At 40.3% G+C, this 23170-nt stretch overlaps 1 protein-coding gene across 3 annotated transcripts in view; it reads right to left on the bottom strand.

Annotated features, from left to right (window-relative positions):
• Nucleotides 1-23170, bottom strand: part of LOC101170736 (uncharacterized) — a 27047-nt gene extending 3877 nt beyond the window's left edge. Inside the window, exons 1-47 of one of the 3 annotated variants that reach the window (XM_011493273.4) lie at nucleotides 23034-23170; nucleotides 20139-20221; nucleotides 20014-20055; nucleotides 17624-18046; nucleotides 17507-17554; nucleotides 17384-17437; nucleotides 16064-16111; nucleotides 15819-15959; nucleotides 15641-15742; nucleotides 14791-14856; nucleotides 13733-13813; nucleotides 13586-13630; nucleotides 13360-13500; nucleotides 10490-10570; nucleotides 10368-10412; nucleotides 9718-9840; nucleotides 9393-9629; nucleotides 9260-9310; nucleotides 9157-9183; nucleotides 9048-9074; nucleotides 8912-8974; nucleotides 8530-8634; nucleotides 8393-8455; nucleotides 8243-8278; nucleotides 8096-8149; nucleotides 7895-7966; nucleotides 6452-6514; nucleotides 5348-5419; nucleotides 5103-5129; nucleotides 4988-5023; nucleotides 4672-4707; nucleotides 4473-4589; nucleotides 4256-4384; nucleotides 4105-4170; nucleotides 3977-4027; nucleotides 3786-3848; nucleotides 3621-3680; nucleotides 3490-3516; nucleotides 3369-3413; nucleotides 3105-3146; nucleotides 2105-2206; nucleotides 1884-2015; nucleotides 1716-1769; nucleotides 1498-1623; nucleotides 1353-1418; nucleotides 877-1023; nucleotides 630-770 (exon numbers count right to left, since the gene is read on the bottom strand). In XM_011493273.4, the coding sequence (XP_011491575.1) occupies nucleotides 630-770; nucleotides 877-1023; nucleotides 1353-1418; nucleotides 1498-1623; nucleotides 1716-1769; nucleotides 1884-2015; nucleotides 2105-2206; nucleotides 3105-3146; nucleotides 3369-3413; nucleotides 3490-3516; nucleotides 3621-3680; nucleotides 3786-3848; nucleotides 3977-4027; nucleotides 4105-4170; nucleotides 4256-4384; nucleotides 4473-4589; nucleotides 4672-4707; nucleotides 4988-5023; nucleotides 5103-5129; nucleotides 5348-5419; nucleotides 6452-6514; nucleotides 7895-7966; nucleotides 8096-8149; nucleotides 8243-8278; nucleotides 8393-8455; nucleotides 8530-8634; nucleotides 8912-8974; nucleotides 9048-9074; nucleotides 9157-9183; nucleotides 9260-9310; nucleotides 9393-9629; nucleotides 9718-9840; nucleotides 10368-10412; nucleotides 10490-10570; nucleotides 13360-13500; nucleotides 13586-13630; nucleotides 13733-13813; nucleotides 14791-14856; nucleotides 15641-15742; nucleotides 15819-15959; nucleotides 16064-16111; nucleotides 17384-17437; nucleotides 17507-17554; nucleotides 17624-18046; nucleotides 20014-20055; nucleotides 20139-20202 (3841 nt within the window). In that variant the 5' untranslated portion in view covers nucleotides 20203-20221; nucleotides 23034-23170. The remainder of the gene's footprint in view (nucleotides 1-629; nucleotides 771-876; nucleotides 1024-1352; nucleotides 1419-1497; nucleotides 1624-1715; nucleotides 1770-1883; nucleotides 2016-2104; nucleotides 2207-3104; nucleotides 3147-3368; nucleotides 3414-3489; nucleotides 3517-3620; nucleotides 3681-3785; nucleotides 3849-3976; nucleotides 4028-4104; nucleotides 4171-4255; nucleotides 4385-4472; nucleotides 4590-4671; nucleotides 4708-4987; nucleotides 5024-5102; nucleotides 5130-5347; nucleotides 5420-6451; nucleotides 6515-7894; nucleotides 7967-8095; nucleotides 8150-8242; nucleotides 8279-8392; nucleotides 8456-8529; nucleotides 8635-8911; nucleotides 8975-9047; nucleotides 9075-9156; nucleotides 9184-9259; nucleotides 9311-9392; nucleotides 9630-9717; nucleotides 9841-10367; nucleotides 10413-10489; nucleotides 10571-13359; nucleotides 13501-13585; nucleotides 13631-13732; nucleotides 13814-14790; nucleotides 14857-15640; nucleotides 15743-15818; nucleotides 15960-16063; nucleotides 16112-17383; nucleotides 17438-17506; nucleotides 17555-17623; nucleotides 18047-20013; nucleotides 20056-20138; nucleotides 20222-23033) is intronic. The other 2 variants (XM_011493361.4, XM_011493315.4) reach the window with 2 other exon arrangements.

Below are 23170 nucleotides of genomic sequence, written 5' to 3'. Positions count from 1 at the left end.
GTTCAAAAACCCGCCTGTCACCTTTACATCAGTTAAACCTTCCGACTGTAGAACTGAACCGAGTGTGATGTCACTGGTAGAAAATGCCGTACTTCCAGCTCCAATCAAAACAAAGCAAAGCATTCGCCATTGTTTCGGGATACGGACGCCGCCATGTTGGAGCCAAACGGCGACAGAGGGCAACGATTAGTCCGAGTTGGTCTGAGTCAACATTTCTAAGGCAACTCCTCTCACCAATCAGGAGTGGAAGGCCACTCCCTTATCACTTGAAAGCAGGCTACACAAACATGTCCAACATTTTGAATGTTTGACATGAGACTACTGGTACATACTTTTAAGGCATGTGATTGGCCAGTTTATAACTTTAATAACTTCAATAAAGAAAAAAATATCATGAAAAAATCAGATTGAACCTAGATATAGCAAGATGTTATAAAGGTATCACAGCAAGAATGGTTATTCTGACTAATAGAATGACTGAGGAGCAGCTGTTTATTTCTCTAAGAAAGTCTATGGGATTTTGGCTTCTTGGAACCAGCGGGTACTTCCTGTTTGGAACGTAAGGGGGAGGGGTCACTCAGTCCAGTTGTCATATGAAGCCAAAGGGTAAAATAAATGTTTAAATTTACCCCCAGCGTAGTCTTGGCGTTCAGGTCTCAGCTTCTCTCTTCTGTCGTGGTCATTATATGAGACCAAGCTACCAAATGGACCAGGAGGGCCTTCAGCTCCAGGTGGGCCTGGAGGGCCTGGTGGTCCTGTGAGAGCAACATCTGTAGGAGAGCAGAAGAAGAATATTTGTTCTCTGCATGTTAGCCTTGTTAGTTTTTAAAGAGCTCCTCTTTCGAGTTTTTTTTCTTCTTCTCCTTTCAAACTCACTCTGCAGGTAGTCGCGTATGTCTGAGCTGAGGTATGTTCCAAATCCGGGTGGGCCTGCTGGCCCAGGAGGACCAGGATCTCCTGGCGGACCTGGAGGTCCTTGAGGTCCTGGAGGTCCGGGAGGCCCCAGTTGAGTTGGATACCAACCTTGTTGAGAGAAAAACACGTACATTGAATTTTGTCAATGGCTGATAAACATGGTAACATCTCTGTGACCAAGAAAACATTCCAATTTTCCAATGTTTCCAATGTTTTGCCCCTTCTGAAATATGGGGGTGAAATATGGGCTCAGCTTTTATAGTTTCTCACGTTGATCAGACGATGTTCAAGTGAACTTTGACAATGTTGTTGAACCAGTCAAGGTTATACTTTCTTTTCCTGAGAATTGTAGCTTGCACTATTTTTGCCCCCATAAAGTCTAAGATCTGATTTTTGTACCACAAAAAGGACCGTCCACTTGACTTTGTGTTTCTTACTTCCTATGATGCCTCCAGGAATACCAGGGGGACCTGGGGGTCCAGGAGGTCCGACCGCTCCCCTCTCTGATAATCGACAGGAGTTGCACGTAGTTAAAAAGGTCGTTTGGTTTTATGTGAGTCACAGCTGATGTGTAACCCTCACCGTTCATCAATGCAAAGACCCGCTCAGCGATATCTTGAGTGCCGTAGCTGTAGCCGCCTAGACCCGGTGGTCCCGGAGGTCCTGGAGGACCAGGCGGACCAGCAATGTATGCTCTCACATCATCTCCTGAGCACAAGATAGTTATACGTTGAGATATTTCAAAGAAAACCAACTGCATTTTTACCCTCTGTTTGAAAACATTTTATGTGGAGACTTACGCTGTAGAAGGTTGATGATGTCACTGACAGAGACGGGTGCAGGTGGAGCAGAATCTAAAAAGGTAAACATGGTAACACACAGCTGTTAAACATGTAGTTCTCTTTTTTTTTTTTTATAAATAATCTTGTTTACAAAAAAGGAGGGCAGTGTCTTGGTTCTGTTCATACTCTGAATGTAGCTGATAACTCGACTGGCAACATTATCCATCATCCCTTCTTCTGAAGACCCAGGAGAGCCCGGTTCTCCTGGAGGTCCAGGAGGCCCAGGAGGACCTACCAGGTACTGTCTGAGAGCGTCACCTGGATGATGCCAAAGAGAACAAAAACAGTTTTAGTTGTTTGTTCCCTTTTTTTTTTTAAAGGTCAATAGGTATAAATGCAAAGTTTACTTTGAAGGTACTCTGTTAGATACTGTCCCACATCAGATGATCCAGATCCAGGCGGACCAGGTGGGCCTGGTGGACCTGGAGGCCCGGGAGCATATGAGCTATCTGAAATAATAACAAAAAGGTTTGTATAAATTTTTTGTAGTGTTAGGATAAAAAGATATCAATGATTCTTTTGAATTTTCTTGTTTTTATAAAAATAACTGATGACTGAAGCAAACAGATTTACCATATATAGATTCAAATAAGTTTAACAGATCAAATGTCTGTTCATTCATGTGGTCCATTAAATTTAGATAAGTAACATTCCTTAATTTTTTTTAACATTTCTGAGAAAAATAAATTCATAATTTTTTATTGGGCAGTACCACGAGTAGCCACTAGAGGCTTTCTTTAAAACATCGTAGGCTCTGAGGACTTGCACAGAAAAATAGTTTGATTTAATGCAATGTAAATTAGTCATAAAAATATTGTCATTAATAGGTTATTTAGGTTATATGTAGAATAATAGTAAATATTGTTTTACCATGAAGAGTGTAACTGGATATATTGGTCATATAATTGGAAATAATGTTCCGTTGTGTTCTAGATTATGTGTGTTAGGTATATACCCTCAACACTTTGTCGTAACACAGAAACAATCATTGCTCATCAACTTTGGGCTTTTACAAGCAAGAGCAATTATTGCAATGTTGTGGAAGAGCAGATGACATGTCTAGCTTTGGAAAGGTTGACATATATTGTTAAAAAAAAAAGAAAAAACCTTCAAACTCTTGTGGAATCCTTATATAAGTTTTTTCCAAGCCCATTCAATGCTAAACAATGACTTAAGTGCTTGTGTAAGGTCATCTCATTGCTGATTTGTGTCTTTTTTTGTGTGTGTGTTTGTATGCATATTTTAATATTACTTTTAATGCCAGAATTAAATGGTTCTTTTGTGTGATGTTGTTTAAAGCTTTGAAAATCACAATAAATATATTTTGAGTAAAAAATATTGTTTTACCATCTCCTGGTGGCCCTTGAGGTCCAGTTGGTCCTGGGAAACCTGTCATGACAACCAGAGCTTTTAGTAAGATTTGGATGTTTTCATTGACGTATCTGAAGTTGAAACACATTTGTTCCAGGATTTGTTGAGTTGTGCTGAACGGGGATTTGGGGATTAGCAGGAAAGTTCTGGTTTGAATCCAGGTTGGGTCCTACTTCTGTGTGGAATGCAGATGTTCTCTTCATGCGAAGTGTGTATTTTAATGGGATGAACGACACTTGCCTGGTTCTCCTTGAAGGCCTGGAAGACCCGGCTGTCCAGGTTCACCTACGAAAACCATGGTCATTGTTATTGACTGTTTTCGAAAAGCTAACATTTGAGAACCTTTGAGCTGGTTTATCACCTTGGTATCCTTGTGGTCCTGTGTCACCTAGAAAGAAGAAAATTGTCTCATCAACCTTGGAGTGCTGCTAAATGTAATGCTGTAAACAACTTAGTATGCCATATGCTATTGCAATGCAATGTTGCCTGTACCTGGTGGACCTTGTGGTCCTGCAGGCCCAGGGGGTCCTGGTGGTCCAGCAAAGAAGCTTTCTGAGCCACATCAAGCAAGCATTCATCAGATTGTTGTTCAAAAACCAACAGTGATTAGACATGAATTACTGTGAATCTCCTATTAACCAGGTTTCTTTTGCTAACCTGATGTGGGCACAAAACTACCAGGTTCTCCCTTATCTCCTTTAGGTCCTGGTGCACCCACACCTGCAAGGACACAACAGAGTCACAAACCAGTTTTTTGAACCTCAGTGGATTTGAAAGGGCTCCAGTCACCCAACATGTTACTGACATCTTTATCTTCTTTGTTTCTATAGAAGAATATTCATGTTTACCTGGCTGACCAGGGGAGCCTTGGGGGCCTGGTGGACCTTGTTTACCTTGACCTGAAAAACAGTAATGAGATATTCACATTTTTTGGTACTGCAGTTGTCCAGAGAGATATTGTATTTTTTAAACATACCAGGAGGACCTTGTGGACCAGGGAGTCCTGGGGGGCCTGGTGGACCAGGAGGTCCAACCACAGGCTCTGGGCAGAAAATAAATATGTTATCAAGGCAAGCTTTGTTCGTGAAAGCAGTGCCTACACAGATTAGACATAAAGAAGTACTCACTGTTGATTCGTGAGTCAATTTCTGGCGTGACGCTGATGCCTGGTTCACCACGTTGGCCTTTCTCCCCCCTTTCCCCTCTTTCTCCCCTTTGTCCTCTTTCTCCCGTTTCTCCTTTGTCTCCCTTGGGACCTGGACATTTGAGTCACAGAACAAACAAAAATGTTGTGTAGATTTTCAACACCTCTCATGGTTCTTCAGATCAAGAGATGGGATTTACCAGGCTGCCCTGGGATCCCAGCAGGACCAACGGGACCAGATAGTCCAGGATTTCCAGCAGGACCTGGGGGACCAGCTGGACCTGGAGGTCCAGGGACAACCACCTGATCGGAGCTGACTAAAACCAGAAAAAAGATTTGCACTTGGTAAAACAACTAGATGACTTTGGTGAAAGTATTTGAAAAAAGGGATGTTCTTACTTGGACCGATGATTTTACCAGGTGTTCCTGGTTCACCTGAAAGATGAAATGAAGTTAAATCCATAGTTTGAACAACCACACATTTGCTGTTCCAAACATTTGGGGAAATTATTCAGTCTTAGCAAAGGAGATATTTTCAATTAATAAAAGCAAATACTTTTAAGCTTTCAAAGCACCCCCCCCCCCCAAATAATCAAGTGGCAAAGTATCTAGTTTGCTAAAGAAATAAACCCAGCATGAGCATTTTAATCAAAGATGGAGACAAACCCGTCTACTAAAAAATAAATGCATTATTTTCACAGTAAAGCAGCTTTACCTTTACCACCAGGTAGTCCTGGGGTTCCAGGAATACCTGAAATGTCCAAAGAATATTGATGATGGTAACTTTAACTAAGCCTAAATGGTATGAAGTAGTTAAATGAGTCTCAAACCTGGAGATCCTTGCACGCCTGGAGGACCTATAGGAAAGAATATAACAAAAATAAATAAACTGTGACATATCTGTATTTATAAATACAATTTTGAATTGTGTGTGGATGGATTTGGGTGTATTAGGAATTAAGATTTAAAATCAACCAAATTAATACATGAGTATTCATCAAAATAAGACAGAGTTTAAAGTAACACGTCAAATTTCAGAGGCTGTATCCAACAGTGGCACTAGAGGTGCTGGTACCTTGAGGACCGTTGTCTCCAGGCAGTCCAGGTGGTCCTCTGGGACCGGGAAGACCCACTGAACCAGATTCACCTGAGGGTCAAATGTAATACTTTTAAAAACATCCATCCATCTTCCTCCCCTTATCCGGGACCGGGTCGCGGGGGCAGCAGACTGAGCAGAGATGCCCAGACTTCCTTCACCCCAGCCACTTCCTCCAGCTCCTCTGGGGGGACCCCAAGACGTTCCCAGGCCAGCCGAGAGACGTAGTCTCTCCAGCGTGTCCTGGGTCTTCCCGGGGGCCTCCGCCCAGTGGGACATGCCCGGAACACCTCTCCAGGGAGGCGTCCAGGAGGCATCCGGACTAGATGCCCGAGCAACCTCAACTGGCTCCTTTCGATGTGGAGGAGAAGCGGTTCTACTCCGAGCTCTCCGCGGGTGACCGAGCTTCTCACCCTATCTCTAAGGGAGCGCCCAGCCACCCTACGGAGGAAGCTCATTTCAGCCGCTTGCATTCACTTTTAAAAACATACCCTATTTATTTTTGGACTATAAATTTTAATAGTTATATTGAGAATTTTATCTTTACTGAAAAACTTTAGACGCGTTTACTATTTTTCTTACTTTAAAAGAATGTTGCCTTTTATCTTTTTGTCCGTTCTTGCTTTCCGTAGAAAACATTTTCGCGCTGCGGCCGCCATCTTGCCAGAAAATGCCGCCTGCTGTGTCAAAGGTGAGAAAGTGGTGGAGTGCTGCACTGCACGTTTGATATTTTTTTTAAATTTTGTTTTCGGTTCAAGTTTGTTCCTTAAATATATATTAAAAATTAAAGATATGTTAAGAGTTCAGTTATGGTTGTTGGTTAGAGTCAGACTCAGCTCCAGAGGCATGACAGTTAATCATGTCATGATGTTCCCAGCAAACAGATTTGTCTGCCATTGTTTACATAGCCTGCTCTGCTGGGGTGATTTGTTCCACATTTTTGTTTTAAAAATTGTTTTCCACTACAATGTAAAATGCTGGTATTACTGGATGTTAGCTCTAAATTTCTTCTCATCTGATCATGGCCGTTACACAAAAGCGCACCTCTACATGTTCCTCAGTGGTTCTGTAAGCTACACTTACCAGCACTTCCCTTGGCTCCGTTTGGTCCAGCAGGGCCTTGTGGTCCAGGTTGTCCAGGTTCACCTTTAGGAACGTAAAACATTTTCTTGTTTTTTCTGCTAAAATACAAACTTAATGCATGTTTTGGAGGTAATGAAGTTTACAGAAGCAAAAGTTTTGTTCTTTAACAGATCTTCTGCCCAAGTGTTAGAGCTATTTAAGATGAGAAAAAGCAAGATTACTTTATTATGTTTTTGCGGATAGGTTTTTGTGATTAAACAAACTTAAATAATTGTGTTCTTATAACTATAAAACCTGGGACTTGTCAGTTTGCTGCTCTTCAGTTAGGTAACGTGCTTGATCCAGATTTGTCACTGGAGGTTTCTGCAGCAGTCACTGCTGTACGTGAAGCTGCAGCGCTCTTTTTTTTTTTTACATAAATTCAAACACATAGTGATAAGGTACTACACAATTTTCTCGTTAATCCTCTTCTAGAATTTTCTTTCAATCTGTGCACTACAATTTAGAAAATGTTCCTCAGAGCATTGTGGTTCACAAAACCACCTTAACAGCTTCCTAAGTAATTATGCTACTAGTCAAAAAAAAAATGTTTGTTTTCTTTTCCATCTACCGCAAATTTCATGCTAAAATGAACGCACTTGGCCGGCGCTTTTTCTCAAACAGCATATTTCCGCCATGACAGAATAAGGTTGACTTTTAAATAATATTTGTTTAATAAACATAATTCTCGTAGCTCTTTTTGCTAGCTACTACCTTCCTTCCTCATTACAGATAAATGCACACTCCTGAAACATATGTGATTTCTCTTTTCATTGAAATTAAATTAGGTTTCAACTGTTTCTGTAATCTAGTTGGGATTAACCCCTTTTGATCCCACCAGCAGGGTTTGTGTGGCCGAATGCTAATTAACAATAACCACAAGACAAAGCCTGATAAATCCAACAAGAACATCACATCAAAGCTGCAACCCAAAGTACACTTTTTGTAAAAGGTTAATAATGTGGACGCCATGTCTTTTTAACAGCTGAGATGCTTTTTGGAGGCTTTACAACATCCTTTGCATACCAGGATGATATATTAGGCAACACAACACCTGTAAATCTCATTTAAAAGAAATCTCAAGGGTCAGCAGCCTTGGCATTAAAATAATAACCTTCTTTGTGTTTTGATCCTTTTTCTTAAGGCCTAAACCCAATATCTTTGCAAAACAAGAGAGATTACAGGTTTCTTTTTCTATGGTACTCTACACTTGTCATTTAACCTACACAAATAGTCCACTTGGAGTTTTACTTTGAAAATTGAATGGGTTTTCTTGACTTTCACTGCATTGATCTTTCTCCCTAAAAGAGTCTTATTTGCTTAATTTTATTTGTCCGCTTTAAGTTTTTTTTTTTTCTTTTCTCGTTAAGATGATTTGGTTGCTGACTTATTAAAAAGAAAAACCTGCTGGTCCACGTGGTCCTCTTTCTCCTTGGTCTCCTTTAGATCCTGGAACCCCTGCTGTTCCTCGATCACCTGCATTACAGTCATTAGCTCAAGTGTGGCCGACAGAAATTTGGTCTCAAAAACCTCATCTGCAGTTAATCGCCAATGAAAGAGTCAATCATAGAGATCTTTCAACTTGTCTGATGGAGGTCCACGTACCTTTGGTTCCTGGAGGACCAGCTTCACCATGGAAACCCTTTTGACCAGGAGCGCCTGGATGCAGTAATGAAACGTAGAGTTCATGAGCTGCAGGTCAGCCAGAACTGAACTGAAGGGATGTTCAAAGAGGAGAGGTGGAGTTTTTACCTGGATTTCCTGGAACACCTGGTTCACCTGTGGCACCTGATGAAACCAAAGTAAGATCTTCAAGCAAAGTCAAGCTGACAAAACCACTGATGGGGTTCAATGGATTTTAACTGATCTAGAGTCTGTCTCTACATAAACTCTGATTTTCACCTTTTGGACCCACAAACCCGGGAGCACCAGCAGGACCGGGACGTCCTTGTTCACCTTGAACTCCTATCAAACAAAGTCAAATTGAGAACAGCTTTCTTTGGGGGGGGGGGATGGCTATGACCATGGACGAGTTTTACCTTTATCTCCTTTTTCCCCCACACCAGGCAGTCCTGGTTCCCCTCGGGGGCCCACTGGTCCCTCTCGCCCCCTTTGGCCTGCTGGTCCCTCTGGACCTGGTTCACCTGAAAAAAAATGAAGAGGTTTTCTCCTTTGGTTTCTGTTTAGACCAAGTTCAGATCTGTATGGTTTGGACATCTAAGAAATACGTTCAGTGCTAATCAAATTATTTAAACTTTTCCTTTGTCCTGGTTGACACTAATATAACGACCCCTTTGCCATCCAACCTTAAACCATGAACAGTCAGTTACACTTGGATCCTCAACAAAAGGACTACTCAGCAGCAAAACACCTAAAATCCTAATGGAAATGTGATGTCATAGTTCTCAAACCTAAGCTTACCTGCACTCCCCTTCGGTCCTCTTGGTCCATCCACCCCTGGGTGACCCATCGGCCCAGGAAGACCTTCAGAAAGAGAAGAAAGGTTATTTTTTATTTTGAAAGGATGCAGCTACAACCTCTTTCCCCTGAGTTTTACCTGGCAGCCCTGGTAATCCGCCTTCACCTGCAAGGAAAATGTTGTTTTTAGCACCTGACACAAATTCCTCAACTAAAAGACAAACAATGAACAATGTTTAGTTTCCTACCTTTTTGTCCCAGTTGTCCTGGGTCACCTGGAAAGAGACGGTTGGGTTAGACGAGTCACATAAACCCAGTTTAGAAATGAGAGTTTGGACTGTGAGAACCTGCCTTTGGGTCCCGGTTGTCCTCGTTCCCCTTTCAGAGAGAAGGCTAATGTTTCTGGAAAACAGATTATTTGGAGCTCTGTGATATATTTGTTCGGCTGTGTATCTGATGGAGAGTTCCCCATTACATTACAAACCTCTCACTGTGCTGGAGTGGAGTTCAGCTCGGACCAGCTGCTGAACTGTCCTTTGGAGGGCAGCGCTGTCCTGTTCTGGGTTGATGTGGTTTTCAGAGCTCCTCTCAGTGTTTATCGCATCCAGCGGGTCAATGATCTTAACACCAGAGGGGTCCGACAGGCGACTTGAACTGGCTGACTGCCTGGACGGAGTTTCCAAGGTCTTCACACGGTTCTTCAGGTGCTTTACCTCTTCTCCTGTGACACAGGATCAGAAGATGACCTTCAGCTCATGCTGTTAGAGGTGGTAGACGTGTTTTGCTGCACATGCTCCTGCCCGTCCTACCCAGTGCGATGAGGCCACACAGGAGGCCCAAGAGAAGCAGCAGGCTGAGCAGGAGGCCCAGCAGCCACTTCCACCAGCTGCAGCAGGAGCACAAACCGAAGCCGGCCTTATCCGTATGAATCTCTGCGGAATGAACAGGTCCTTCCATTCAGCAACAGCATAGACCACGTTAGACGGAACCATTGACTGTATATGAGAATTGGAATGAGTTACCCCTCCCCCTCACATTCCCAATAGGAAGTACCTGCTGATTGCAAGAAGCAAATATCCCATAGACTTCTATTGATTAATAAACCAATATTACTCACTGCATTAATCAGAATAGCCATTTTTGTTATGTTATTTTTTTTTTAAATGTTTTTACTAATCCAGATTTTTTCCTGACATTTACTCTGTAGTCCAAGTTATAAACTGACCAATCGGATGCCTCAATAAAAGTATGTGGTGCTTGCGGATTTTTGACCAATCGCTGCTTTTTGACTAAGTCCAGCTCCAACATGACGGCGTCTAGATTGCTCAATAATGTCGACTGAAACATCTTCATTTCGCCAGAAGTAAGCCATTTTCTGTGGGTGATGTCATACTCTATCTGATTCTCACATACAGTCAACAGACTGAACCCAAAAAAAACATACTGACAAACGCTCTACCTGCATATGTAGCTTTGTCTTTTGTGCTGGTCTTGGGAGTTGAAGCTACAGAAGGAAGAAAAACTTAAACCTTTGGACATAAAATTCTTCAGAAAATCAGAGGAGTTCATGCAGAGTCTTACTTTTGGCAACGACTCCATCCTCTCCGGAACTGGAGACCAGCTTCTGTTTCTCCCGCTTCAGAGAATCCTCAGAGTACGAAGCTGAAAACCCAACAGTCCCCACAATGGTCACAATGAGAGATACAGTTATGATCCCACATCTTTCATCGTGTCACTTCTATTATGGAAAGTCCTAAAACAAATCTTTCATTAAACATATTTCAAGTAATAAACTAGAAAAGATTTTAGATTTTATTTACAGAAATAACTTGTTTTTCCAAAAGCCTGTGGTTGTTTAAAAATAAGCTTCCTCTGTATTTTTATTCACTTTAATATTTACATCATTATTTTTATATTTCCAGTAAGGTTATCGTTACATTCAGTTTAATCGCTCTATTTTTGAATTCCATTTATGTTTATTAATCTGATTTTCTTTTTTTCAAAATGGCTAATTTTTGTATTTGTTTTAATTGTGAAAAGGTTATTAGTGTTTGATTAGCCAGATCCTTCGGGTCAGATAAGTAAGGATTAATGGCCGATGAAGTGTGCATTATCTGAAATTAACGTACTCCGTGGAAGCCTGAACAAAGTGCATTCATTTCTGACAATGCACACTTCGAAGGCCATTATTACGCTTATACCAGAGTCACGCACATAACAAAATACATTTTCAATTGTTTTTTAGTAAGACGTTACATGGTGAGCCACATTGTCTTGTTACCATGACAACGCGCTGAGGCCAGCCCCGACCTCGACTGCAGCAGCAAAGGAAAGTGATAAATATGCTGATAAATAAAGCATCAGTTCACCTCTTACCACTTGTTTTTGTCCAGATGATGAAGCAAAAGTTTGTTTTAAAGAAGCCAGCGCAGTGATATTATACATTTAAGATATATGACCGGATTTTTTTTTTTTTTTATCCCTGTGGATTATCCCTTTTTAATCCACACCCAGCAGCCAATCAGAGTCGAGGATTCACCCGGACCATGGTTTAATTTACAGATAACTAACCACAAACAGGATTGTTACTTCTCCAGCTTTTATGATTCAAATAAAGTTAACATTTCTGTTCTTCTGAAAACCATCAAACAGTTTTTAGACAGATCTGTTGCTTTGTGCAAGTTATTCTTTTCTTTTTCAGCTCAAGTGACCTAAAGCGCAAAAATTCTTCTCCAACTGTATTTGACTAACTGATGGAGATTGGAAAAAAATTCTATGGGAAATTATATATGGGACGAAGTATCTGGGTAATTAAAGCTTTAAAGGCCCGTACACACCGGGACGAATATTCGCCAGGCGTTATTCACCACGTTTTTTGTGTTCACACCCAGGCGATTTTCGCTGACGATGAGCCGAGCGAACATGCATTTTCCTTCCCTGACATTAGATGGTGCTTAATGTAAAACAGAAATACTCCTGTACACAAGGTGGCGCTGCGCAACTTTACGCTTCTTACGCTTCTTAAAGAAGAGAGCAACTATTTACGCGCTTGTCAGAATCATACAAAGAAAACATGAATATTTCAAGCACCAGTAGCTCAAACTGGTGCTTGGTTCGGGGATATTTTAGAATGTCCTTCATTATTTCTTCGCGGCTGTGTAGATGCAACTCGGCGTTTATCTTTTTCGCTGGTATGTGTGCTCAGCAAGGCAGTTTTGTGTTTGAGGGCCCCCAAGTTGTGTTTTACTGTAACTTCAGAGGCTCCAGACACGTGTGCAAAAGCGCCATTCTCATTGGTCGAATAGATTTCGACGCGACTCGTCAAAAAAAAAAAACGAACCCGAGGCGTTTTTTAAAAAGTGACGCTTTGACGTGTGCCGTTTTTTCGCGTCGTGGTGCATACTCACATTGGTGTCCTTTGTTTAGTCACGAGGCGTTAAACGTCGGCGAAAATCGCCGGCGAAATTCGTCCCGGTGTGAACAGGCCTTAAAAGTGGTCCTTTGCTATTTTGCAGTTCACCTTTTCCAGTCTCCCCGTTTTGCTGTTTTTTTTGTTCTTTTTTTTTGTTCGGTAGATTCTGTTGTGCATCTGGAATGCCTGTAGACCGCTGTCAATCAATCTCCTCCATGCTTTGTCTCCTCAACAGATTATGCTCAGTTTACCACATTTATCTAAATCTTTGATCCCGAGCAGATCTCTGATTTCATTCGATCGTACTGGACTGTTTTTTCTTCAAAAGTTTGCACTTTGAGAGTTTAAACGAGAGAAAAAGTGTGAACATGATAATGTCCATCTGAGAAAAGTATATAAAGTGTGTAGTTAGGAGTTTCCCATCTGTAATAACTAAGTTGATTACTTAATGGAGTTAACGTACTGTGGTTTATTTATTTTTTTTAGAAAGCAACTCCCATCATAAACAAGAGACCACTTTAATGTCAAGCACTCATACACGGTCAGGTTTAGAGACCAATATGAGGCTACAGAATAGCTGTAGATGCTTAATGAAGCTAACCTGCTTGTTTAACACAGAACCAACGTTATCCTGTTAAGAATGGATGCTCTGATTTTAAACGGTCTTTAGATTCATTTAAGAGGATTCAGCTATTTAGAAAGTTTAATCAAGATTTCTCCACCACTTCTGGACTTAAGTTACTTAATCACCAGTTTTTAGTCTGGTGCTTCTCTTTAAATATCTTGAGGTGTTGAAAAATTTTTCTTTTCATTTGTGTCTTAGTTATGTGAGGATAAAGAAAAACTATTGTTTTAAATTAAGATAAAAAAAATAACTAACTTTGAGAGCCTTCCAAACCATAAACCACTCCTTAGAGAAAATGTCAAAAAGATGAAATAGTAAAGACCAAACCTCCCATTAAGTAAATTCAAAATAAAAGAATAAGTAAGATGAAAGAGTTTTTCTAAAGATTTGCTGCATCTTGGGCTTTGGTGGTACCAGAATGAATGGAAGGTGCTTCAGTCATGAACTGCTTCCCGGTGTCTTTGTCCATGACGAGCCGCTCCGTCTCCTTCTTGAATGGAGCATTTTCCTTCTCAATCAGCGCAGCCTCGTGATTGGCCGAGCTGCTGGGTCTCGCTGCCTCAGACAAACAAGACCTTAGGTCATGACCTGTGCACTGTCATATGCGACTCCAGAAGGACGCGGGTGTGAGCTGCCTCACCTGCGCTCGAACTCGATCCAGAGACGTTTTTCTGCACACCGTAAACTGTAGGCGGAGAGTAACGTATCGTATGATGCTACATTCACAAGCAAACCTTTACCGAAGAGCAGAGCATGGAACAGTTTGAATATTAATCCTCTCAGTTACCAATTTGTGGGCCGCTTCCAGGCGGATAGAAGACCGGCTGACTCGTACCCCCCAGGTTGTTCTGCACGCCGTAAACTGGAGCTGGAACAGACGAGCATGTTGGCAATAGATAAGATTAGATTTATTGTCATTGTCCGTTGTACAATGAGAATGAGGCATCACCATTACAGTGCAAGAATAGCAAGGAACGAAATAAATATCAAACAAACAGATCAGTACATACAAGTCTACAAATATAAACTGTAATGAAGAATGTCCGAAATTAGTCTGCAAAATTGCATAAAAAATTTGTGTGTAAACGTGTCAGATGTGCAAGGGGTAGCAATGAGGTGGAGTGTTGACGATGTGGACAGAAGTATGGATTTTATCTGTGCATTTTGGAATTGAGGATGGTTATTGCCTTGGGAAAGAAGCTGGTTTTGCTGCCGATGCCTCTGTAGCGCCACAGCTAACTCTTAGGGTTGTACCTCAGTTGACTAGTTAGAGATGCTAGGTTCATTCATAATATTTTTAAATTAGCAACAATTTTCCCACTACGTGTAATTTTTGCATGAAGGAAAACTTAATTCACCAGGAGTTTTTGTAAGAATGACACTAGAGGAGTTTGAGACCCTGCAGTTCACACAGACTGTCAAACTAAATTCCCTTTCATTGATCTGAATGAAACCTAACCTTAAAACACCAACTGAGATTGTCCTGAGGCGCTACACAAAAAGCACTAAAAACACAGTCCAATTATTATCTTCTTAATTTAAGTTTGATCACAAAATATCTTAACATGCCTCACTGACAAATGCACAATTACAATCTGGAAAATGAAATTCAAAATGATTTTAAGAGAAATTAATTAGTTTTTTACATTTTATCTAGAAAAAAAATATGCATCTTTTTTTTTGGACAATAAAGCAACCAAAAACACAACCAGCTGCTCAAACCACTTACTGCCATTTTGCTCAAAAAACATGATTCATGCAGGTTCTTTCACTCTTCATGGTTCACACATAAATTCAGATTGCTTTCTTAAACAAAATCCCCCATTAGCAGAGGTGGTTTCTCACCGGAGCCACTGGCAGGAAGTCCCGTGTTCACCGAGGGGAACCCATGGGTTAGGTTGTTCTGAACTCCTGAACAGAAAAGAACCTGACTAGAACCCGGCTCATTCAGACCAATCCACAAACTACTATTCCTTTAGTAATTATCAAATATTAGATGTATGGAGGGTGGGGGGCAGAAGACTTTGGAAGGGTGGCAAATAAGAACAAAGTGGAAGGCCATTGCAAACGAAAGAATCAAGGAAATGTATTTGTAAAAAAAAAAAGAAAGTAGAATGCGTAATTTGATTTAAAATATTGCTTTGATTATTTTTGCAATCCTTAAAAATCCTTGGATCAATGATTTTTTTAATCTAATGACACTAATGAACATTTTACTTGTTACCGTTCTTTCCATTTACCCTCCTTTCCATTTATTGTTGCACGATTTGCATCCGTGCACAACTGCCTCTCGTTTTTTGCACACTGATGTCTTCTGTTTGTCTCAAGCTGCTTGAATCTCTGTGCGATCTACAGTTGTAATGGCAAAAATTTCTAAATGTATTGTTATATTGATTCAAAAATTGGGGGTCCATTGGGGGGGCAAAGCTTTTTTTTCTGAAGGGCAGCTCCCAACTGTTATCTACAGAAATTAAACTCTACAGCATTTTTAGTGCTATAACCTTAAATGTTCAAATCTAATCTACGTTTATTTACAGCGTTTTCAAACTGCTTGATCTTATTCTTTTACAAAATCCTGTTTGAATTCATTTCCATCTGCAGAGAGTAGATTTTCTAGTGTAACGTCAAACATTTTCTGTATAAAAATACCAAAACGGACTTTAACTCTTGTTATCCGGTGTTACAGGTGACTAACCTGACTGGTAAAGAGGGGCGGTAGTGGAAAAGTTATTGGGATTTGTGTTGTATCCATATCCACCAACACCCGCGTCTCCGGACCACATGCCGTTGTACTGATCTGAAAGAGAAAAGAAAGATGAGTGGAAAATGAAAATCACCTTTTCTGATGAGGAAAAAATGGCTGAGCGTTGGACCTGGGGAACTGTCAGACAAGGTTCTGGTTTCCACGCTGGCCTTCTTGGGGATGGGCAGTGTGTTGTTGGGAGACTGGGGCGGGCTGGTGCTGGTGGAGCGGTTTCCTCTCAGAAGACGCTTCACATCATCAAGCTCCGTCCCTTAAGCGCAGAACCAGGTAAAACTCTTCATGGTTCTCCCTTCAAACAGACATTTCTCGTAGGTTTTAAACACACAGGGGGGGGGGGGGGGGGGGGGGACTCACATCGGGCTGGAGGTGAGGCGCTCTGAAGCCTCGCTCTGATCTCGCTCTCTGAAAACCAAATCAAATCAACAATCAATGAACTTTATCAAAGTGATCAACTTAATTTCCTAAAAAATGTCCCTTCATGTTATTGTCAATGACAGTGTGAACAGTGGTGCCTTTATTTCTTTATTTGTACGCAGTACAAAAGTGGCACCAGGCCTCCGTGAAGGCTACACCCTGGTTTATGCAGAGATTTCTCGGAAATTTCCAAGGCACTCGATTTTGGAATTGAAGTTGGAGAGCGCTACAAAATGGTGAACGCGCTATACAGTATAGTGCACTAAGTAGTGAGTAGTGAAGGAATTCAGACACAACCCAACTCTCCTCCTCTGATAGGATCCATGAAGTGTTTTTATGTGTTGACCCGATACATTTGTGGAATAGTTTTCACCACTTTAGGATACATTTCCTGTTCATCCTTGTTAATTTGGTATTTTATTTGCTACACTTGCATGATAGTCAGAACTAGGGATTCCGTAATTCTTGGTCTAAAACCAAACCTTATGTTTACTTTGTTGAACTGTAACGTTGGGAAAGGGAATTCCAGTATGTTTACATTGAAAGAGTCAAACACGTGTGTATGAAGTATTTTTTTTTATTTGTTTATTTACTTAAACAAATAAATAAAAATACTTCTTACATTACATTACACCAGGTTTAGTATAACCTATGAAAGCTTTATCTTCATTGTTACTCACTTATAGCAAATGAAAAGTTTTTTTCACTTATTTTTTATGTTTTGTTTTTCATTGTTATTTTGCAAGAAATCATATATCCAACCAAAACAAAACCGGGGCCCAAAGATCAAGGTTTGAACTGAATTGTGGGGAAAGTGAGTAGTTGCATCCACAAACTAACATTAGGAACAGACCAGCTGTTAGTGGTTTATTTGGCTGTCAGAGGAGTGTTTTTACGATGGTCTATTAATTTATTTTTTTACTGTAAGGGCGTCGAGGTAAAACAGTTAAAAATATATTATTGATCCAATGAATCTGGATCAGACAGCCTTATTGCAAGTCACTGGATGTAATCCCACACAAAAAGCTCACGCAAGTTCAGGGGGGATAGAAGGTGTTGTTCCTGCAATGCCATATTTTGACTCTAGGCGGCGCCCTTGAGATAGGTGCAACAACATTTTGACATTTGTTGTTTGTTCTGGCGCCATGGGCGGGGCCTGTCACTTTAAGGGGAAAATGGCTAATGCTGATTGTGGTTACCTTTTCCAGTTGTGATCTCTAAAGTTTTTAAGCTAACGTTAGGCTACTTTTGTGGCCGTACCTCTACTCTGAGCTCTCCCTCTGGTGGGCAAACTGGATGCTGCGCTTGAACTGCCTGTAAGAGAAAACGCAAACTTCTGAGGATATGAAATACTCAAGTGTGAGTTTCATGGTTTGTCCGTACCGTACTCCTTCCTGTTGTACTCAGGAGAAGATTCTCTACTGGAGCTTTCTGAAACGATACAGGTCACATGACTGCTTTTCTTTTGTTAAAAATGACGTCTGTGACATCGTGGCCTACCATCAAATACATCCAGCATCGTTGCAGCTGTGGTGCTGGCACTCTTCCTCTCCTTTGACTGAAGGGAGTACGCACTTGGAGACAGTGGACCTCTCTTGGCCTCCCCAGCTCCTCCTGAACTGTAGCTGGACTTGGTCACTGTGGAAACTGTCACAGCTCCCAGACCAGCTTCCCTTTTTCCGTCTTTGCCAGCACTTGCAAAGCTTTGTGACATGCTGGAAGAGCCCCCTCCAGCTGCTTTGAACCCCTCTACTGCCCCTGACGCTGTACTAAACCCTCCTGAGGACACAGCTACAGCACCAGTGCCCCCGGAGCCCCCTCGCTTTTTGAGTCCACTGTGATGGGAGCTGCTGGATGAGGTCAGAACAGACCTACTGGAGCCTCCGGAACCTCCACCTGAACCTCTTCCTCCTGAAATATCACCTGCACAAAGCAAAAATATTCTTTTTTTTGGTCGAACTTTTGCAGGAAAAACAACCGGCCAAGACCAAGGCTGGAAAAAAAAAAATTCAGCAAGACTGAACAGGAAAACAGATTATTTTCTTAATAAAAGGAATTCTCATTCAAGCTATTTTTCTTATTAGGGAACATTCTTTAACAGCGTGCCTGAACACGCTTCATTACTGTACAGCATCACATCCATCTGCCCTTAGATGAGAATGATTTGTGACATGCTCACATTTTTGAAGCTGGTGGTGCCCAGGGTAAAGATTTTTCATGTCAAACATAAGATGATGAGCTGTCATTCTGCTGCCCAAAGGCAGAACATTTAATGTGATGCTAACTTCTCTTTCTTACCTTCATAGCAACTTTACTCTACAGTCCAAAAGGAAACCTTTCTGTGCCTAAACCTCTGACATGATCAAAAAATAAGGTTCCTGACATATGCTGACACTTATTTGCTGATTATAGTATTTTTTTTAAAATCACATTATACGTTTAATTCACTTTTGTGCCCATGTCTTTCACATTTGTTGATTAATTTAAAAAATGTATTATAAGATGAAAAAAAAAAAAAAAAAAAATCAAATACCAGATTTTTCAGCCATGAACTTTCCAAAACATGGCACAACAACAACAATTACACTACTGATGGATACATGTTTGAGTTAAACACATTTTGTGATATTTGTTATCCAAACTTGTCCAAAGTCACACAAAGCAGTCAACTGGGAAGTCTCTAAAGCACGCCAACAGACAGAACAGAATTTCATAGTATTAACTGTATAGAAGAACTGGAGGGAGTGACCCTTTTTTTCTGCATTTCAAGTTATTCAGATTATAAACTGACCAATCAGATGCCTCAAAAACAGCATGTGGTCTCGTGTCAAACGTTCAAATTGTTTGATTCAAAGTACTATTTGTCACGCGTCTGTTCTTTGCATTTGACTCGTCCCCCAGAGGAGCGTTGGACTACAGACACAGCCGCACTCGGACACCATTTGGTGATTGATACACAGACCTCTGACCAATCACTGCTTACTGACGTCGTCTGGCTCCAACATGGCGGCATCCGTATTGCGCAAAAAAAATAGCGACTGAATTGACTTCATTTGGTTGGAGTTATTTTCAATGGATGACATCATTCTCGGTCCAGTTTTCATTGACAGTCAATGGTTCATAGACGCAAAACGCAAAAAATCTGCGATGATTGAATATTTCTACTTTGTGATATAAACATCTCTTGCTTTGTTTGAGGTTTTTTTTTTCCAAGATAATGTATTTTTATTAAACATTAATAAAAAAATAAAACAAGTCATAACATAACAAGCTAACACTGACTAGCTAACATTTATTTGCCTAGTTTAAGCAAAAGCATGACAGTTTTAGCATAATTTGGGTTTTTGTTTTACAACCGTCTTTCCTGCTCCTTTAAATTCTGTTGATTATCCTGTTGATTATATTTTTCTAGTGGTCAGTTCGTATATTTTGGCCAGTTAGCCGAATTGTTCCAAAAACAAGTTAACCTTGCTAACATTTTAGCGGTCTCGTATATAACTGCACTAAAAAAATGAACACATTTTTGTCTCTATCCAAAAAGCTTTGAACCAGTTAATTTAAGATAAAGATAAACCAAAAGACAAAAAGTTGTGTATTTAGGAGTCTGACAAACCCCTTAAATACTCATTAATCAAACGTGGCTAGCTTTTAGAATTTTATTTTAATCTAAAGAACACTTTTAAGTCAAATGAAACACTTGAAAACTCATGTTTAAAAACATACCGATACAATAAAGTACATATGCATGAAAGGGGAAGAACTGCATTAATATGTTTTAACATCAATAATGTTTATCAGTGAATCTATTGGAGACAAAAGTTATTTGGAGAGCATTTTTTTCTGTATTGTTATCACTTTAAATTTTCTGTGTAACCTGTTAACAAACGTACTTTGTGATGTCAGTTGAGTAGTTGTTACTGATTTTGTGACCACTAAAAAAAAAACAAAAGAAAAGAAAAAAGAGGTTAGCTTTTGACAGATTTCATACAGAAAATAGGACTGCTTGACATCTCACCTTTGCTGTTTCCTACAGCGCCTCCACCTGAACTGACGGTTCTGACCGCTGGGAGGTTGTCCATCCAACCACAGTTGCTAAAACTAAAAATAAAAAAAGTTTGTGCTGAAATGTACAGACGGCCATCGTACGACAAAAAGGAGGAGGTCGTTTTCATGACTGTGTGTGTCTATGTTCCCTGAGGGCAGCACTTACACATGCACTCATATTTCTCTCTTATTGAAGATCCTCTTTACAGTCAGACATGATTTAAAGGGTTCACCTTATAGAAATAGGCGTAACAGGTTCGCATAAAGGAAAATCTCTGAGAGCACCTGGCTGGAGCTGGCGTGAGGTTTCACTCAGGAAAATACAAAACCATTTCATATTTTGCCTCAAGTCATACAGGTGAAGAAAAATACAGGATTCCTTCAAGCAGAGTGGAGCCTGTTAATGCGGATGTTTACGTTTGAACCTTAAAATCCAGTTAAAAGAACATTTCTGGGTCACCAGAGATCTGACTTTCATTCTCGATGGGAGACATTTAACATTTATGAATGTTAACGTTTGTACAGATACTGGGACCAATCATGTCTGCTAATCGTTTAAACTGCTTGTTATTATTTATTCATTTTTAATTATTATCTAAAACTTGTTATCACAATAACAGAATTGCTTTCACAAGAAAATGGATTTAAATTCCAGTTCACTTTCTCTAACAAAAAACCTTTTATCTTATTCGGAGATCAGAGGAAAAACACAACAGTTCCTCTAGATGACCATCATAGGATCTCCACTTACTTTGAGTACTTTACACTCTAAAGACTCACTTTTTTTAACTTAACACAAATATTTTTAATGCTAGAAATATGTGGCTTAATCATGCCACACTTAAAATATTCGCTGTGCCACTTGGCTACAATTATCCCTTAAATTCAGACCAACAACAGCCTTAGGACTTAAACACGAGGGCAATGCAGCAATGTGCATCTTACGTGGTGACAAGATCAACTTCCATCTGTTTTTGTGTTTGGTCGCACAAACAAACGTGTGAATGACATTCAATCATTAAATTAATCATTTATTTTGACATTTTTTCTCATTGATATTTCTTTTGAACATTTTCATTTCTCCGTTGGATGTTCTCCCTCTGGGTTGGCTGCTGTTCAGCTGTAGCTCTAGCAGGGATCTGCCCCCCCCCCCCCCCCCCCCCATATCAGTCGTCATTTGATGAGCAACATTCCTGAATAAAAATCTATTTATTTTCTGTTCTCCTGAAAGTACGCATAAACAAAAAGCAGTTATTTCCTCGTTATGACGATGTTTTATGTTAAGGAAACAAACGGACAGAGTAACATTTAAAGACACGGTCACTGCTTCCTTCTGCTATAATTTACCAAACAAAAAACCAACAGGAGGCCGTTAGAAGAATTCACCAAAGACTGTCAATAATCAGGAATCTTTCTGTTTAGCATCAGAACAAGAGCCATTAATTTATATAGAACTAAAGTTGTCCCAAGGTGCAAAAGTATAATAAAAGAAAAAAAAAATAACAACCTATCCATCCATCCATCCATCCATCCATCCATCCATCCATCCATCCATCCATCCATCCATCCATCCATCCATCCATCCATCCATCCATCCATCCATCCATCCATCCATCTTCAGAACCTGCTGAATCCCTTTTGGGGTCATGGAGCTACTGGATTAACCCAGTTGCTGTTGGGTGAAGGTGGGGTAAAACCCCAAACAGGTTGCTAGTTGATTGCAAGGCTGCACATGTCCTACGTCCCAAACGAGCTAAAATAAATGAAATGTATTTTATATTTATTTCACAGCTAGGTTAAGGGAGCAAAGGTTAATGCGAACCACATGTTAATGATCCTTACAGGGGAATTAAAACATGCTAATGGTTAGAAACGTCCAGCAGGAGTCAGTTACGGTGACCATCATGTGTGTGGTCTCTGCAGAAAACGGGAAAGAAAAAAAAATAACAGACTGTTTACTTTTTATTGTGAATTCACAATAAAGTGGCAATTTAAAAACCCTCTGTGATGCATTAAACCATTTTGAATAGTCTATTTTTGTCACTGAAAATTTACTAAATGCAGCTTCATGAGCCCAAATTTACTCTGATCAACACCAGTTTTCTTTAGTAATCTGCTTATCTAAGCATATAAGAAACTTTCATTTCTTTTATTAACCATAAAACAGTTTGTTTGTTGGACACCTCATATTGGCCATCATTATCTGACTTTTCTTTAACTACAAACAGCATTTTCAATCATTATTTTCAGGTTGGTTATTTTCTAACATACCATAGAAGTTTTTTGTTTTTTTGCTTTTATTTTGGATCTTTTTGCTTTAATGATGTTATTTTCACACAAAGGTCAGCAGGTTCCGTGTTCACCAGGCTGCCATGGACCTCCAGAAAAAACCGAGCAGATGTTATTTAACTGATGATTCGGCTGGTGACCAGAAGCTCCTTCCTTTTGACCATCAGACTGTAGCATCTTCTCACCGTCAATTTATAAACAAGTTTGAGTACAATGTACAGTTTGGTTTTTAATAAAACAGGTCCACGAATTTATTATTTACAGTTTGTAGCTAATTAGTAACAATATTTTCAGGTTTTCTGAGATTTTGTGAGGCTAAAATCAAAATAATAGAAGGAACGAAAATTAGAATTATTTTTTGCATTGATTGAACATGAAACAAAAATACAATGATCAGATACGTGTGTGTGTGTGTGTGTGTGTGTGTGCGCGCTTGTGTGTGTGTCCTGTGTTATGATCCATAATTGATCTCTGATATGGAAACAGGTGCAGGTGAGGCAGGAGAACCAAACAGTCCTGCCCCAAACCTAAAGCTGTTTCAAACTTTGCGAGTGGACAGAACGGATCTTTACTGTACCTTTGAGATCATTTGTGAAAACGTCGGCGCTCTTCCTCTTGTGCCCTCAAAGGAGGAGGCGAACCAGTGAAGTCCAGGTGTTTGGGTGCTGTGCAGCTCCTGAGCGTCTCAAGAGCTTGGAGAGTTTATGTATTTGC

Source organism: Oryzias latipes, chromosome 1 (genome assembly GCF_053564925.1).
Source record: "Oryzias latipes strain Hd-rR chromosome 1, Olatipes_Hd-rR_3.1".
Taxonomy (NCBI): Eukaryota; Metazoa; Chordata; class Actinopteri; order Beloniformes; family Adrianichthyidae; genus Oryzias; species Oryzias latipes.
Note: the sequence above shows the minus strand (reverse complement) of the source record. Positions and strands in the feature narration are given on the sequence as shown.